The sequence below is a fragment of the Phoca vitulina genome, unplaced genomic scaffold, assembly GCF_004348235.1.
Source record: "Phoca vitulina isolate PV1807 unplaced genomic scaffold, GSC_HSeal_1.0 scaffold2, whole genome shotgun sequence".
Taxonomy (NCBI): Eukaryota; Metazoa; Chordata; class Mammalia; order Carnivora; family Phocidae; genus Phoca; species Phoca vitulina.
In genome coordinates, this window is record NW_022589705.1 from 74,112,549 (window position 1) to 74,130,401 (window position 17,853).

The 17,853-nt window shown below is 41.1% G+C and overlaps 1 protein-coding gene across 2 annotated transcripts in view; it reads left to right on the forward strand.

Annotated features, from left to right (window-relative positions):
• The window catches only part of PSMB2 (proteasome 20S subunit beta 2), a 33,964-nt gene that overhangs the window by 12,723 nt on the left and 3,388 nt on the right, over positions 1 to 17,853 (forward strand). For both annotated transcript variants that reach the window (XM_032387992.1, XM_032388001.1), the window contains one exon: positions 16,975 to 17,137. In XM_032387992.1, the coding sequence (XP_032243883.1) occupies positions 16,975 to 17,137 (163 nt within the window). The remainder of the gene's footprint in view (positions 1 to 16,974; positions 17,138 to 17,853) is intronic.

Consider the following 17,853-nt stretch of genomic DNA (forward strand, 5'->3'; position numbering starts at 1 on the left):
CTACTTGGGGTTCTCTCTCTCCTCTCCCTTTGCCCCTCCCTCAGCTCCAGTGCACACATGCACATGTGTTCTCTCTCTCAAGTCATAAAATCTTAAAGAAAAAAAAGATCTCTAGGTAGGATTATATAGATAAGGTATAAATATGTGTCCATTGTAGGCGTTGAGTAAATATTTGCTGAATAGGGGCGCCTGGATGGCTGATTCGGTTAAGCGTCTGCCTTTGTCTCAGGTCCTGATCTCAGGGTCCTGGGATTGAGCCCTGTATCCTGCTCCCTGCTCAGCGGGGAGCCTGCTTCTCCCTCTCTCTCTGCAACTCCCACTGCTTTTGCTCTCTATCTCAAATATATAAATAAAATCTTAAAAATATATATATATATTTGCTGAATAAATATCATCCAGTTGGTACTCAGATACCACTGAAAATGTTATTGTTCATTTATATATTGGAAGGGAATTTTATTAACATTTTCTTTAAAGATTTTATTTATTTATTTGAGAGAGAGAGCACGAGTGGAGGGAGGGGCAGAGGGAAAGGGAGTGCAGACTCCCCACTGAGCAGGGAGCATTGCAGGGCTCAATCCCAGGACCCCAGGATCATGACCTGAGCCAAAGTCAGATGCTTAACTGACTTAGCCACCCAGTCAGTTACTTCATCATGTACTATGAAATTAAAGATGAAATCAGCAGGAAGAGATGGAAAAAAACACACAGAATGGGGGAAAATCAAGAGGCTTCATTCTAGTTTTATTTAAATGCATGTGTACATTTAAGTTGATCTCCCCCTCACTATACCCCAAGGAGCAGGAAAAGGGCTTATTAGGATTTTTGCTATGGGTTTGACTCCCCACTTTTGATTATTTATGAAGCTTCTTCGAGCATGGGTTTTGGAGTCACATATATCAGAGTTCTAATCTGTTCTCTCATATGTACTAGTTTCTGTGATCTTCACTAAGTCACTTATGTTTGCTGAGCCTCACTTTCTTCATCTGTTACGAAGGAAGGAGTGATCAAGTGTGGCAAATTACAAGAACTGAGAATTAACCATTGGTTTAACAAAATATATTTTGAATAAGTGAATGATACCTCCCTGAAAATAGTATTTGATAATGACTTCATCATTAAGAACATGCTATTTGGATTTTTAATAGGATTATTTTGAAAATTTTGTAATGGCTTATAGGCATAGTTCGCATGATGCTTATTTAAATTATCCTTATGATATGATTAATGGGCTATAGAAGAGAAAGTGATAATAATTGGGCTATTTCTTGCTTGAAATGAATTAGGTGGCATATTTGGTATAGTATGTAAATACCCTAAAATTAACTGTTATTATCCACCCAGATCTCTTTTTTGCATATGTGGAGACTGAGGTATGAACCAGCCAAATCTGATATCCTTGGGGAATGTGGCATGGCAAGGCTTAAGAGTAGAATGCTGCCCTCCATGGTATGTAATCTTCAGGGCTTTACTACTGCTACTCACTGGCCAAAGTATTCTCAGAGAACCTTTTCTGCCAAGTACTTGGTGAGCCTTTGGTAATTTATTTTTTTATAGGGCTATACTTGTTATTGCTTTTAGCACCTAAAAAATGGAAATAATGAGTTGGAAAAATATCAGCCAGCCTGGTGTGGTGGTTTTCAAACTCTCTTCCATGAAGCTGCCTTCAGGAAAGTCACCAGGGAAGACCAGTGTGGTGAAACTTTAGCTCTGCTTCATATAGATCAGCACAACTTTTATCTATTTTATATATTGGGATTCCGTTTAAGATTTTATTTGAAAAATGGAGCTTCATGGTGCCCTTCCCACCAAAGTTTGGAAACCTGTGGTGTAATTCAAAGAGCCCTGCTTCAGGAGGTTTAGCACCAGCTCTCTTGTGAGGTAGTTGAAAAAACCTTGGGAGGAAGAGAGAATTTGATTGGATAATTTTTATGGTTTCTTCTAGCCCCCAAATAGTATAATTTAAAGATCTGATGTCAAGACCATAACCAGACTTGAATTTATTTTTTTCAGGGAAAGGTATAGAACGTGTTGGAAAGAATTTCAGGTATTAGTAATTTTTGGAAGTGACCATGACTGATCCCAACACTCTGACCTGATGTTGAGTGTGTTTCATCTGGCTTACAGTAGGCATGGATAGTGTGGTCTTGTCCTAGAAGAATCCTGCTTGCTTTGAACCTCTAATCTGACCACTAGAGTTATCGTCCTCTTGCCTTTGGTAGCTGGCACAAAGACATCATCTGTTCATTGTTATCAGTGAGGTCATGTGATGTGGTGAGCAGATGGCCCTGGTGAAACCTTGACTTTGCAGGTCTTGTCCTCTACACATGACCAACCATTTGTTACATGTGATTAAAATATCACTAACAAAGGGTAATTTCACATGCTTTTTGGCGAATGTGGTTCGCAGGATGTGACATGACACAGCACTCCCTTCTTCCTCCATGTGCCATCCCCCTTGAGGCCTTGTCCCCCCTGCTCACCGCCATCTCACCCGTGCCCAGGCTTGCCTTCCAGCTCACCTGCTCCAGATGGGCGGCACAGTGGGAGGACACTGGCAGAGGCAGATGTGTTTATTTTCCGGAGACAGAATGTTTTGCTGCCACAGACGGCGGTGCCTTGGAGCAAACGGCGGCCTTTGACGCCGCTGCCGCACAGCCTGGGCATCTTGACAGACAGAGCTGCCTGACTTCTGGCGATGGGGAATTGGGGGAAAAAAAAATCAGGATGTTCATCATGAAGCTCACGGAATTTCGGTGCAAGCAGCGTTCTTTTAGACCTGGAGAGCAGTTCTTTCGCACCAGACCTCAGTTAGCTAGTCAGCTAACTAGATGGGCCAAGAGTTAATGTCTGTTAATTGTTTTGTTTCCTAGCCTGAATAGGACATACAGTAAAAACTGAAAACATATGGCTACATGGCGATGGACATTCAGTGGTACACGTGTGCATCCCAGGTCACATCTCACAGGAGTCTCTTAGGATTGGGGGTGGCTCATGGCTGCCCCATTGGAGATAGCGCTGTTCTATTTTTAGTGGTCATTTTGATTATCCAACGGCCCAGCGACAGATATGCCTTCAAGTTGAGGTGCCTTAATTAATATGACAACACTTTGTGCGTATAGTGTTTTCCTCCTAAGAGGAGTAAGAATTCTGACAGCTGCCCTTTAAAGCAGTTCACTTATACAGTCGTTAGGGCTTGACTAAGTCCATTAGGAAGACAAAGACTTGGTTGTTGAATCATTATACTTACTCATCTTCTAAGAAAAAATGGCTTAAGAAGATCCTTCTTTGAAAGTTACTGGCTTTATCAGGAATCCTGATAAAGGAAATTTTTTTTTTTTTTTTAAGTATGTGCTGTTTTTCCCAGCCCTGGTGCTGATCGAGTTAGGAGTTTGCAGGTGTAAAGTCCTCCTCCCTCCCCTCCCCATCTCTCTCCAGGGGGTTGTATGTGAGAAGGTGTTGCTTTCTCACTCAGAGAGCATATATGTGCTACCCTGTTGGATGCCTGCTGTGAGCAGAGAGAACCCCTGTTCTGGTTGGATGGAATGAGCTTATTGGGTAGCTGGGATTGTGCAACCCCATAATGCCAACTTTTCACGTAAAGCATCTTTCCTACCCACAATGGGGTTGAAGGTAACTGGTCTAAATTCATATTGTTTTGAAACTTGTGTACTGAAAATCATGCGATTTCCTATTAAGGCTTGGTTTAAGCCAGGAGCAGCAGAGTACTGTGTCTGCTTAGTAAAACATGCTTTTATTTTGAAAATGTTTACCATTAGAAGTACAGGTTTACTCTACCTTTTAGGATTGCTTTAAACCTGGCCTGTGTGGGCATTCCCTCACACATACTCACAGATACAAATACACATATACTCTGACATCTTGATGCCTCTTCCCGTGTCCCCCCAACCACCCACAGTCCCTAATGCCTTTATTTTTATTTTTTTAATTTTAATTCCAGTATAGTTAACATACAGTGTTATATTAGTTTCAGGTATACAATATGTGATTCAACTTGATGTCTTGTTTTGGCCTGGCCCAGGATCATGCAGGCATATGAATTCAGGGGCTGATCCCAAAAATTCTGTGGGGTTTTCCTATACTCTCCCCAAAAACAGTTATTTAAAGCGAAGGACAGTGGGAAGTTTGGGTTTTTTTTTTTTTTTTTTTAAGATTTTGTTTATTTGAGAGAGAGAGCAGGCATGAGTGGGGATAGGGGCAGAGGGGGAAGCAGACTCCCCACTGAGCAGGGAGCCCCATGTGGGGCTTGATCCCAGGACCCTGAAATCACGACCTGAACCAAAGGCAGACACTTAACCGACTGAGCTACCCAGGCGCCCCAGACAGTGGGAAGTTTTTGAAGGGGGAAGGAGTTTGCTGTTCTATTTCTTAACATAGGAGGTAGTTACATGTATACTCATTTTATTCATTAAGCTGTGTGTGTATATTTTATGCAACTTTATATGTATGTGTTACTTCAAAAAAGGTTTAAGCTAATAAAAAGAAGGGTAACAGGGCAAGAAAGCATAAAACATTTTTTGGAAAAGTTGAAGAAAATAAGTTCAGATTTGCCATTGCTTCTGAGTGTAGACCATAGAGCAAATAGGATTAATTAGTTTGGGAAGAAAAAAGGCAGGGAGAGGAAATAATGATCTCTGAATCTTTATAAACTCAAGTAACCTGCCAAAACTCTGCATTGCCTTTCTGATGCCTCCTAATGTGTGCAGTGTTTTATAGCTGAGAAGTTCCAAAGGGGCTGATAGTCATTCATTCAGTAAATCTACAGCCTACATTGTCCTTAGGGGTGGGGAAACAGGTGCAGAGCTCAGTGAGTGCCTTTAGATGGAGAAATTGCACTGCAGAGTGACAAGTGCCACAGTGGCCATACAGAGAGATAGGTGCTCTGGGAACAGAACCTAACCTGAGCCTAAAAAGAACCAGCTGTCATTAAGGCAAAGGTGAAGCAAAAAGGAAAACCAGAAGCACAGACCAAAGAGGTATGTGAGAGTGTGTTAAGTCAGGCACAGGGGTTTTCTAATGATGTTTGGAGTGGGGACAAATAGTTCTCTGAGTCTCCTACTCCTAATTTTTTAGCTGTTTTAACCATTTGGGTACTGTATATAAATTAGGGCTCTACTGATTGAAAAACAAATATAAATACATATCTCTATATGGTTTTTACTATGTGTTCTACATATGTAAAATCCACACTCTAAATAGTTTGTTGAATATGGCTGAGATTTTTAGGGGAATGGAAGAGATTGAAATTAGAGAGGTAGTCCATGTTATGAAGACTTTGATGAAAAAGCTTTATGCTAAAGCAGTGGAGCTCCGAAAGCTTGTTGACTAGGAGGGGGTTAGTATGATCAGGTGGTATTTGGTTAGACCATTGGCTCCTCTTTGATGAACTGTTTGGGGAAAGAAAAGAGAAGCACGGAGACCAATGAGGAGCTTCCATGTCAATTGAAGAGGCAAAAGTAACTTGTGTTGAACTTAGGCTGCTAATGGGGAGCACTGTGTTCTAATAGAAGGGCTCCTAAGCACTCTTTTCCCCAGAATTTCCTTAGTATTCTATATCTGGTTGCTGTGGACATCCAGAAACATACACAATCATATATATATAGTCCTAAATAGTCTTTCCCAGCAGACTTATTTATTAACTCAGGAAGGTGAATCAGCTCTGATGTTCAATATCCATAGATATTCATGGGCATGCTTAGCATGTACAACCTAATATTTGCCTTGTAGTGTATGAAGCATGGCTTCTGCACTTAAATTTTTGAGAACTGACTTAAAGGTATATGGAATCTTAAATTTTCCCTGGGAACTGCCAGCTCATGAAAAAATTCAAGTGGCCTTGTTGCAGACATGGTGGTGTTGGTTTTACCATTGCATAATCAGCAATTTTATTTTGATGTTATTTGGGAGAAAGCAGTATTTTTGATTAGCAAGTAAAATTAATGTAGAAAACAAATACCGTGTTAACTAGTTGGTATAATAAGGCATCTGTGCCATGTTGCATTTCAACTCATTAAATTTCTAAACTTCTAATTACGATAAGATTACAACTTTAATAGGAGAACTATTCAAACTTGGGATTAGTGACGGCTTTAGAGAAGTAAAATTTACAGAAATTTTGGAATTATTGAAGGAGAACTTTAAAATCTAGTTTTGCTAAAAATTGATATATGAACAATATTTAATTTTTTTGCTCCTAAAATTCAGATTCAATTTGACACTTATTGGGCACCTACTACTTACAAGGCCTTCTTTCAGAAACTTTAACACAGACTAGCCCTCTCGATTCCTCACAGCTGTTAGGCAGGCAGTACCATCCCCATATTCAGATGGGGCACTTGCAGCTCCAGGGCCAAATGACTTAGCTCAAGTAACAAATGTAAAGTGATAAAGCCGCATTTGATCTCAGGTCTTCATTGCTTTTTTCACAGAAATACATCTCTATCTTCTGACTTACAGCATTTAAAAAATCATAGTTTATTCAAATAATAATTTAAAAGGTGTTTGCTTTTAAAGTTTAAAATGTTGGCTGTAATTGCAGTAACATTGCTGAACTTAAGTTCAAGAACTCAGCCATTGTAAGAATTGTTGCCAGTGTGTTGAGCAAAACATTTGACATGAGCAAATCATTATAAAGGAAAGTGAGGACAGTTCTTAGATGATTTCACATCTGCCGGCATCAAACAGGTACACCAAATAGACTTTCAGAGAAGGACCTATGGTGGAGAAAAGAAAAAGGAAAATCTTGGTTAGACAGTCTCATTTTCAGGGTAATGCCTTTATTTTGTCTTGGGCCTCTAAAAATCAGTGGTTTACTTGCTTCTGTATTTCTCAAGTCATTGTGAGAATCTATAAATATGGGCTGCTTTGTTTTTTAGTGCTACAAAGATAAATGTATCTGAAACAGGAGAAAAGGCAAATCAGGCAGTCAGTTTCCTTGTTGTGAAGCTCAGCATAGTATTCTGACCAGTTTAAACTCCTAGTTTTTTTCAGTCAGAGGATTAGGAGGAAACTCCAACTTCCAACTTTATACCTCCTTTTTTTCCCCCCTGTAAGTGGAAACAGTGGATAACAGAGCTGGTCCCAGCTTGTGATCATAAAAGAAAGTCCAGTTTCTTCTCAGTTCCCCAGAACGTCTCTCTTAAAATTAGCAGTGCACGGTCTTCAAGATCAGCCTTTGCTTCATCTGTCGCCTTCCACTATTGAGCTGCCTCACTCTTGTCACACTGGCTTTCTCCACTTCATGCCCAGTCACTCGCACTCCCCAGCCTGCTGTATGTTCTTTCTCATCTCTCTGCTTTTGCTGACCCTGCCACTTTACCAGTCATTCATGCCTGAATGTACTTTCCTGTGTCCGAATGGCTAACTTTTAATTGCCAGTTAAGACTCAGTTCAGGGGCACCTGGGTGGCTCAGTCGTTAAGCGTCTGCCTTCGGCTTGGGTCATGATCCCGGGGTCCTGGGATCGAGCCCCGCATCGGGCTCCCTGTTCGGCCGGAAGCCTGCTTCTCCCTTTCCCATTCCCCCTGCTTGTGTTCCCTCTTTCACTATCTCTGTCTGTCAAATAAACAAATAAAATCTTAAAAAAAAAAAAAAAAAAAAGACTCAGTTCAGCATTTTCCAGGGAAAGTTTCTCTCTACTACTCCTGCCCCCTTCCCCCCCACCCCAAACACATACACACATACGTCACCCTCAACTTCTTTGTGGTCTCATGGCAAGGAATAGCTCTGCCAGCGTCCTGTTGTAATTGTTCACTATCTTTCTTCCACATGTGAACACAGGAATGAGTGTTTGTGGAAATGAAACCTCCTAACTGGCTGGCTCTTCATTCAGACTCCTAACTTGGGTTGTACACTCTTTTCTCTTTCCAGCTGCCTCTGGCAGCTCAGCTTAAGCTCATGGGATCCAAATTGAGTTTTTTATGTTTGCTCTACCATCTTTCCCCTTATTGAGAGCCTTACCCCTCTTTCTCTCTCATCTTCTATTCTACTAGTTATTAATTCCTGTTAATTCTACCTTCTAAATATATCTCATATTCCATTTCTCCCCTGCCATCCCTACTGCTTCTGCAGTGTCCTATGACATGAGAAAGGCTTGGCTCAGCAGGGGAATAGGAGTGGTTTTCACCGGCTCCTCTTTGGTTTACATGGTGAAGTTCATATTCTTTAGGAAGCCAGTGACAGTATCATCCCAGTTCCTCTGCTTCCTGCTGAAATCACCTAATTCACTAGGTATACATGTTCCCATATTCACCAGCACCCATAGTAAATGCTAAGTAACATCTATTGAATGCAAAATAAAGGGGCACCTGGCTGGCTTAGTTGGTAGAGCATGCAACTCTTGATCTTGGTGTTGTGAGTTCGAGCCTCATATTGGGTGTAGAGATTACTTTAAAAAGTAAAATCTTGGGGCGCCTGGGTGGCTTAGTCATTAAGTGGCTGCCTTCGGCTCAGGTCATGATCCCAGGGTCCTGGGATCAAGTCCCGCATCAGGCTCCCTGCTCAGCGGAGAGCCTGCTTCTCCCTCTCTCTTTGCCTGCCTCTCTGCCTACTTGTGCTCTCTCTCTGTCTCTCTGTCAAATAAATAAAATCTTTAAGAAAAATAAAATCTTTCAAAAATAATAATAAAATAAAATATAGTCACATTTTAAATGCAAAAGTGAAGTTGTTTGGGGTATCTGCCCATTTTATAATTATCCTATGTTCTGGTCTCAGCTCTTGCAGGATTTGGTTGAAGCCCTTTATAAATTGTGTACATTTATACTTAAGGCATAATTACCATTGTTATTAGAAAAAGAGATTGTTGGGTTTCCTTAAAAAGGACTGTGTTGGAGAGGATTAAAGTCAGAATACACGTGACCTATATTGTTTAGGTGCTAGGGATAGCTGTTCTTCCCCAGCCCCATCCATAGAGCCAGCCACAATCTTTTAGAGCTAGAAAAGGTATATAGGTTGTGAAGACAGGTGGAAGTTCCTGAAATCTCTGAGATTTTTTTTTAATAAAGTGTTTGATGTAGTAAACATTGCAATTCTAGTATAGGTACAAAGTCCTCTAATTAAAATGGCAAAATTGACATTGAAATTTTAAATTTATTTATTTATTAGAGAGAGAGAGCACAAGTGTGCTGGCAGGGGGCAGGGAGGGGCAGAGGGAGAGAGGGAAAATCTCACGCAGACTCCCCACTGAGCACGGAGCCTGACGCAGGAACCCTAAGATCATGACTGGAGCCAAAATCAAGAGTCAGACACTCAATTGACTGAGCTACCCAAGTGCCCCGACATTGAAATTTTAAAATTATGCCATCAAACCCATGCAGAGCAGGAAGCTAGTGAATTCTGTTGATTATTGGAAACAAGCTCCTGATTCAGAGTTCAGAGCATCAGTATAAGGAAATGATAACTGATCCATTTTGTTTATTAATGAATTTGTAAAATTGGGCATTGGCAAAGCAGTTATGGTATTGGTATCTGCTTATCATCACAGGTATTTATTGAGTACTTACTACATGTTTTATATAGTTTTATACCCTTTGGGGGAGTCATGTGGTCTGACATTATACCTGCCCTTTTAAAACTTAAAATATTATTGGTCATGTAAGATGTGATACATGAAACAGAAAACAATAGATATTGGTATGCAAAATAGTATATCCTGAAATATTTGAGTGTGAAACTGACATTTACATATTGAATCATATTTTCACACTAATTTCCATTTTGTGGAGGCAGCATGGTTTCCTAGAAAAGCACACAAGACTTGGAATCAGAAGCCTAAAAGTCTGGTCCTGACACTAATTAGCTGCATGGCTTAGGGCACATCACTGTCCCTTCTTTGAACTTGAGTCCCCACATTTGTAAAACGGATGTTGGACAAACTAGTTGAGCTTTCTTCTATTCTGTAAACTGCATTTTTGTGAAATACTCTCAGTGCCAAAGATGGGATTTTAGGAAGCTTTGACAGTCAACTGGGGTGAAAGAAATAGCACGCACTGTCCCTCCAAAGCCCAGTCTCTGTTCAGTGTATTTAGAAGTCTGTTTACTAAAACACTGTCATCACTAGACAAACTCCTCTGTCCTGTTGGTGGTTCTGCATCTCCTTCCAGATTACTCCAGGAATGGAAGTATGCTTCACACACTGCTTAGTGTTCCAAGGTACAGCACAGTGTAAAAGAAACCGCACCTCCAAAGCACCTCACTCCTAGCGACATCGTCCTATTCAATTAGAGGTGGCAAAGGCTGGCCTGGCTCCAAAGGAAGACTGTCAATTCCTCTCTTTTTCTGTGTCCACGCTCGGCGGGATGCTTCCTCACGCCCACCTCTCTCCCCCTTGCTGTGACTTCGGCTTCCGCCAGATGTCACACCGCTGCTTGTCACCGCCCAGACTCTCGTTGCTGATTTTGTTGTTTCAGTGTATTTATCACAACTGTTCTCTTTAGCTGTAAAATTTATGGAATTTCACACTCTTCTTAATCACTACAGTGTTTCTTTTTCATGAGAGAGGGAATATACAAGGAGTTGTATGTACAGGAGTTGGGAGAGGGGAAACATTCCACCTAACTTGAGGAAAGTTTATATGTGTATACCATCCCACGCCCAAATACACAAAGTGGAACCGAGCTCAGTTCTACAGGGCACAGGTATTAGGAAGTCCATTTCAATCCCAGGGAGAAGTACACAAAAGATGTGCTTACTGGATAATTTCCCTGGCTTAAATTTTATCCCCTTTTGCAACCAAAAAAGGGGGTGATTTGATTAGTTCTTAGTGGGACATCTTGATATTATCATCTAGTCAGAAGTGGGTTTTTTTTAAGATTTTATTTATATGAGAGAGAGAGAGCGCACATGAGAGGGAGGAGGGTCAGAGGGCGAAGCAGACTCCCTGCTAAACAGGGAGCCTGATGCGGGACTGGATCCTGGACCCAGGCGCCCCGATTTCTAAACTTTTTTTTTTAAAGATTTTATTTATTTGACAGAGAGAGACACAGCGAGAGAGGGAACACCAGGGGGAGTGGGAGAGGGAGAAGCAGGCTTCCCACTGAGCAGGGAGCCCGATGCGGGGCTCGATCCCAGGACTCTGGGATCATGACCTGAGCCAAAGGCAAGTCGCTTAACCAACTGAGCCACCCAGGCGCCCCTCTAGTCAGATCTGTTAATAATGCAGTCAGATCCTAAAAGTGCCAGTCATGGTGGTGATTATGGTGATAATAACTAATCTGTATCATTACTGCCTAAGAGGCATTTGCATTGGACACTTTACATTTACTGTTATTATCCCTGTTGTATAGATGAAGAAATCTCAAAATGACTTAAAGCCCTTCACTTTAAAATAACCTTACGTCATGTATCGGGGGGAGAGAGTAAATCTCAAGCAGGCTCCTCACCCAGTGTGGAGCCTGTCGCTAGGCTTGATCTCACAACCCTGAGATCATGACCTGAGCTGAAATCAAGAGTCAGACACTTAACCGACTGAGCCATCCAGGCGCCTCTCATGTATTTTTTTTTTTTAGATTTTATTTATTTATTTGAGAGAGAGAGCACAAGCAGGGGCAGGGATGGAGGGAAAACAACAAGTAGACTTAGAGCTGAGCAGGGAGCCCGATGCCGGGCTAGATCCCAGGACTCTGGGATCATGACCTGAGCTGAAATCAAAAGTCGGACACTTAGCCAACTGAACCACCCAGGTGCCCCATCGTGTATTTTTTTTTACGGGAGGAAAAGGTAGCACATTTGTCATTTGTCTAGCATTGCCCATCCCCCACTTGTAAAAAGAGGCAAAATTTTGGTGGTACCTTGTTTTAGAAGCTAAAATTCATTTTGAGTTACCAGGATGGTTCATTTAAATTTTTTCTTTGTCTATCAATTAGATATACAACTTTAAAACTAAGCATTTTGGTGTTAGCACTGCAAACCATTAATGGTGATCCTTAAGGCTATTGGGCAGAGAGTGTCTCATCTAAATGTTTGGATTCATTTATTGGTCATCTGGATGTTTAGGTTAGTTCAAAATTGTATATAATATTCAGTCCTAGCCTTTGTTGTGAAGGATGCCTTGACATACAAGATACAGTTCCTTGCCTTGGGGACCTCATAACTTTGTTTCATTACCTAGACTTGCTATCTAAATAATTAGAATGATGGTGACAACCAAAGACTAGATTCTATCATGCACAAAACAAGGATTACTCTGTAAAGGAGAGAGGTTTCCTAGCAAATCTGTCATGATTGATTAGTGTTCCTATTTCGCCGGAATAATTGGCAGATTCTCACAGGGACTGCTGATCATGGGATAGAATGGAACTGATGAAAAAGTAGCTAGAAAGTGAGGCCTGGCACTCAGGTGGGCATATCTATAGCGGCAGAAACAGCATGAAAGTACTTAATAAATAAGTAAATGGTACTTACTCTCCAAGTCTGCATGTAGGTTTTGTTTTTATTTTTTCAGGCTTCCAGAAAATCTCTAGGTCTCCAGGCCTGTGATCAGTCTCAAGATAGGTTAGGGTAGGTTGGCTGTGAAGTGGATATGCTCTAAGTTAAGATGCTTGTGAATGTCTTTGACAGTGAATACAATCACCTTGGGGCCCCTGAAAAGAGTCTGGGAAGGGGAGAGGAGGAAACTGTCATTTACTGCATTTTTTCCCATGTGTCAGGCAGTGTGCTAGGCACTTGTTATTAACATCCTTCCAGGTCCCTTTATGAAGCCATATATGAGGAATTATATTTCAGTGCTAGGAGTAGGTGGGCTTCTCCTGAGTACTTGCCCGGTGTATTTCATGGGCGCTGTGAACTTTATAGGTGATTGTGTTTCTCTAGTGATAAATTTAGCATTTATCAAGTCTTTACTATGTCTTAGGCACTATGCTCATTATATGCATTATCTCTTTCAGTCTTCACTCTAGCTCTTTTGTATAGGTCTTAGCCTGTTTTTAATGAGAACACTAAAATTCAGAGAAGTTAAGTGACTAGCTTTTCTAAGGCTACACATTGGTAAGACAGCCAGATTTCGAACTCAAGTCTAACTATATAGTATAACCCAGCTATTTTTTCCTAAGATACTTATTTATGCTATTATTCCCCCTTCGTTCTATTCCTTTTTTTTTTTTTTTTTTAAAGATTTTATTTATTTATTTGAGAGAGAGAGAATGAGAGACAGAGAGCATGAGAGGGAGGAGGGTCAGAGGGAGAAGCAGACTCCCTGCCGAGCGGGGAGCCCGATGCGGGACTCGATCCCGGGACTCCAGGATCATGACCTGAGCCGAAGGCAGTCGCTTAACCAACTGAGCCACCCAGGTGCCCCCCCTTCGTTCTATTCCAAATGCCTGACCTGTATCCTCAATTTTTCTTTAGTTAGCAACCCATGTCTGAAGGGAGGTAGAAAGAGAAGGACTAGGAGCCTAGCAAAAAGCAACAATGTGTGGGCATTCAGAGAGATGCTGGCAGTCTGTTTGTTTGTTTATTTATTTATTTATTTAAGATTTTATTTATGTATTTTGACAGAGAGAGACAGTGAGAGAGGGAACACAAGCAGGGGGAGTGGGAGAGGGAGAAGCAGGCTCCCCGCTGAGCAAGGAGCCCAACTCGGGGCTCCATGGGATCATGACCTGAGCCGAAGGGAGACACTTAATGACTGAGCCACCCAGGCACCCCTGGCAGTCTATTTAGACTTGAGTGAATTCTTGGAAGTATGACCTATCACTTTCTGACATTTGTTTAGTGGTTTTCCTCATCTTGTGATACTAGGCATTAGCCACATATAAATTAAAATGTGTAATGCTTTCTGATATGATTATTACTCATCAGCAAATATTTATTGAGTATGTACTATATGCTTGTATATCATTGAACAAACCATACATAATCCTGCCTTCATGGTACGTAAAATTGGCATAAATATTTGAATAAGTGGGTTGTAGTTTACACATAAATATTTCCCTAAACACACCACCAGCAGTCACACATGTATATGCGGTCAGAATAGCACAAAATTGAAGGGCTTGGAATTTGTCTCATTCCAGGAAAGTGATAAGGAATCAAGAATATGAGGGACTGTAACAGTCAAGAAACCCATAACTATGGCTTTATCACTTTGAACACCATGATTCTGAGAGGAGCAGGAGTGACAGTATAGAAGACTTTATTTGAAATTTTAAAAAACTAGTGTGAGCCAGAGATCTTTGATGGAGCATTGTCAGAAGAATTTCAGAAACTGCAAGTTGTTACACAGATGTATTGATTTAATTAGTCTAGATAACACCATTTATTTATGCTTGAGCATCTCACACTTGCAAAAGTTGGTAATTCGAAGTCACACAATAATTTGTGAGTTATCTTCTCTACCACGTGTTGTGGCTTCTGAATACCAACTTTGATGAGTGCGTGTATCAGATGCTTCAGCATAAATAAATGATATTATATAGACCAGTTAAGCAATACAGTTTGTTTTTGAAATTCCATTGATACAGTTTCATGTAAAATCTTTTGGTGGTGGCTTTTAAAATCACGTGTTTTAAACACAGTATAGTGTAATGTCATAGTATAGGCAAGATCCTCACTGGACAGAACATATCTGGGTTCTGGGTTGCTTAGACTTCTCGGGGTAGCTGAATGGATCCTTAACTTACCATTACAACTTGATAAAATTGTTCTGGTTGACCATACGGTGGGTATTTTGGCCCGTGAACAAAGAATAGTACAGTTAACCTCTTAGCAAAAAGTGAACTTTTTTTGTGATAGGTAAGAGACTTCATTATGAAATCTCTTGGGGAGGAAAACCAGCTAGAATCCCCCCCTCTGCCATCTCTGTCTCCCTCCGCCCCTTGTTCTTCTCTCTGTTTCCTCTTTGCTATTCCACTTTTATTTTTTTATTTTTTATTTTTTTTTTAAGATTTTATTTATTTATCAGAGAGAGAGAGAGACAGAGGCAGGCAGAGGGAGAAGCAGGCTCCTTGCTGAGCAAGGAGCCTGATGTGGGACTCGATCCCAGGACCCTGGGATCATGACCTGAGCCGAAGGCAGAGGCTTAACCGACTGAGCCACCCAGGCGTCCCTGCTATTCCACTTTTAACCATAACAACACAAAGGTATTCTATGTCTGCCTGATTTTACAGTACTGTTTTCACATTTAGAAAAAAATTCTATTAGATAAATATTCTTATCTTTAGCTAATTTAAACAGTTTTGTCTTTTTGTTTAAAGTAGTAAGCTATTGAAAGGAGACTGGGGTGTGGCTAATACACTAGGAAATTTAGGTAGCATCTTTTCTTTCAGAGTTTGGGATGCTCACCTCTATTATTTTTTCTCACCGTACTCCCTGGAAAATAGAAAGTGAAGGATTAATTAACCCAGTTTTACACATAAGGAAACAGAAGCTTATAGGGGTTAAGTGTCTTGCCTAAGGTCAGACTTACTAAGAACATAGTTGCAGAATGTGGCAAAGAGTTCTGGAGCCTGGCAGAGTGTAGCACACTGCCCACCAGGAAATGTGACAGGCAGGTTAATTATTTTCTCAGAAGACTTGACTACTGCTAGTCAGTTCTTCCTCCTCTCAGACCTCCACCATCTTATCCCCAAGGCAGAAACTTGTTTGCAGTTTAGGGCTACTCTGTATCTTTAGGAACTGAAATGTTACTAGGACAACTGGCTTGGAGTTCCAAGTAAGTATATAATACTTTCATGTGTTCTTCTCACATGAGTTTCTTCAAGCTTCCAAGTGCCCATGTTAATCATTGTTCAAAGAATGTGAGATGTCACTTTTAAGACCACTAGCTGTTATTACTTTATGCTCTATAAAAGGGCGTGTAAATATATTCAGTTTCATTTAATATGCATTTAATTGAATATATGGGCACATAACCTTGAGCAAGGCCTGCTCACTACCCACTGAGGCAAATGTAAGATGAAAAACACATTTTGCAGTGAAAAAGGAAGCCATGTAAAATGGGAGTCTCCCTCCTGATGCCTAGGGGCCTAGACAGGCTCAGTTTAACATGGTGAACAGCCCAGCTGGTGTCGAAAAAAAAAAATAAGCATCTGTTTGGAGATGAAGAGCAAGGCAGACATAGTCAAGGTTCTTTGTAGAAACGTACATGTTTAGATTTGCTGGTGATACAAAGAAGGGATACCTGTTAATTTGTATTTGTCTCATTGATATAAATTACTTTTTAGTTATCTTAGCAGAGCCTTGTTATATGACAAAAATGTTATTAGCATTTCACTTAAAACTACAGTTCTTCTGGTATTACTATGTTTCCACAGTTCTAGCGTATTTATGGACTTCCATTATTACTGTCTGCACTAAGAGTTTAGTGATTTGAGGGGTGCCTGGCTGGCTCAGTTGGGTAGAGCATGCAGCTCTTGATCTAGGGGTTGTGAGTTTGAGCCCCACGTTGGGCGTGGAGCCTACTTAAAATTAAAAATTAAAAAAAAAGCTTAGTGATTTGACTTCAATTTTTGAGACCTACTATCCTTCTGCACCCCAAGAGTTGTTTCTTTAACATAGGGCATACGGTCTACCACTTGAGATTTTGGTCCAGGTGCCCAGACTGAACCTGTTCATTCTGGAAGATGTGGTTGGGGCTGCTGCTTTCTTTAGTCTATGGCCTGACACTCTCAGAACTGTGTTTGTTGGTTTCAGCAGTTAGGAAAGACAGGAACACCAATGCTTTCTTTGCCTTTGAAATGCTTTTGTAACAAGTTCTTGTCCATAGGCTTTAAGAAGAAAGCAGGGTTTTTTTTTTTTTAATACCTTAAAGTGCTCCCAATGCTCTTCTGTTCAGAGAAAAGAAGCCAACCTCCCTTTACTTCTTACCATACCCTTGGACCTTTAGATTTCTTTCAGTTTTACTTTCACCATGATTTACTTAGCTGCTGCTGTTTTCTTACTCATCAAGAATTGGAATGTTCCCATTTGTCATGGAAGGAGATGTTGGTGTTACTGCTTTGACCGTGTCTTTCTTTTGCAGACCCCGTATCATGTCAACCTCCTCCTGGCTGGTTATGATGAGCATGAGGGTCCAGCGCTCTACTACATGGACTACCTGGCAGCCTTGGCCAAGGCCCCTTTTGCAGCCCATGGCTATGGTGCCTTCCTGACTCTCAGTATCCTGGACCGATACTATACACCAAGTAAGTTCTAGCACACTAGGTAAGGAGTAGTAGCAGAGTCCCATCCTAAGCTGCTTCCTGGTTTTGTACACTACCCCTTGGTGGTCAGGGCTTGAATAGAGGATGGATCCTAGGAAGCACATCCAGGTACCTTGTGGAAGCTGCTCTCCCCTGCAGGTCAGTAGGGTTATTGAAAGGCTAATAAAAGTCCCTTTTTTGCCAGACAAAAGGAGGTACTGCATATGTCCAGAGCTGGGTTTGGTTTTGTTTTGTTTTGTTTTAAAGGGTGTTGGAGTAGTGAGTAAAACTAATTTTTCAGTTTTTTAACTCATTTTTCCCTGCCTGGATGCTTATTAGCATCTCAGCTATAAGGAATGAACAAGTAAACCAAGTGGTCTGTGTGTTTGTTTTGAGTTTGTGAGGATGAACAGGTCCCCAGCATGACAACTGAGGATTTCTTTGCTTAAATGTTAAAGCTTTTGAAGGCCCCAAGCCTGGGCCCCTCCCTTGGTTCTTATCACCTAATGGCTGCCCCTCCTGTAAGAAGAAGCTGGCTCTCTACTTGTCAGACGTTAGCTTGGCAGAGCTTCCGGCACAGTAATGCTTTTGTGCTAAGTTCTACCTTCTGACTCCAATCTCAACCTTGATTTTCGCCACTGTGAGCGATAGGCACTTGGGATTTGTCACTTTTACAGGCTGTAGATGCAACACACATAGCCACCTCTCACCTTAAATTC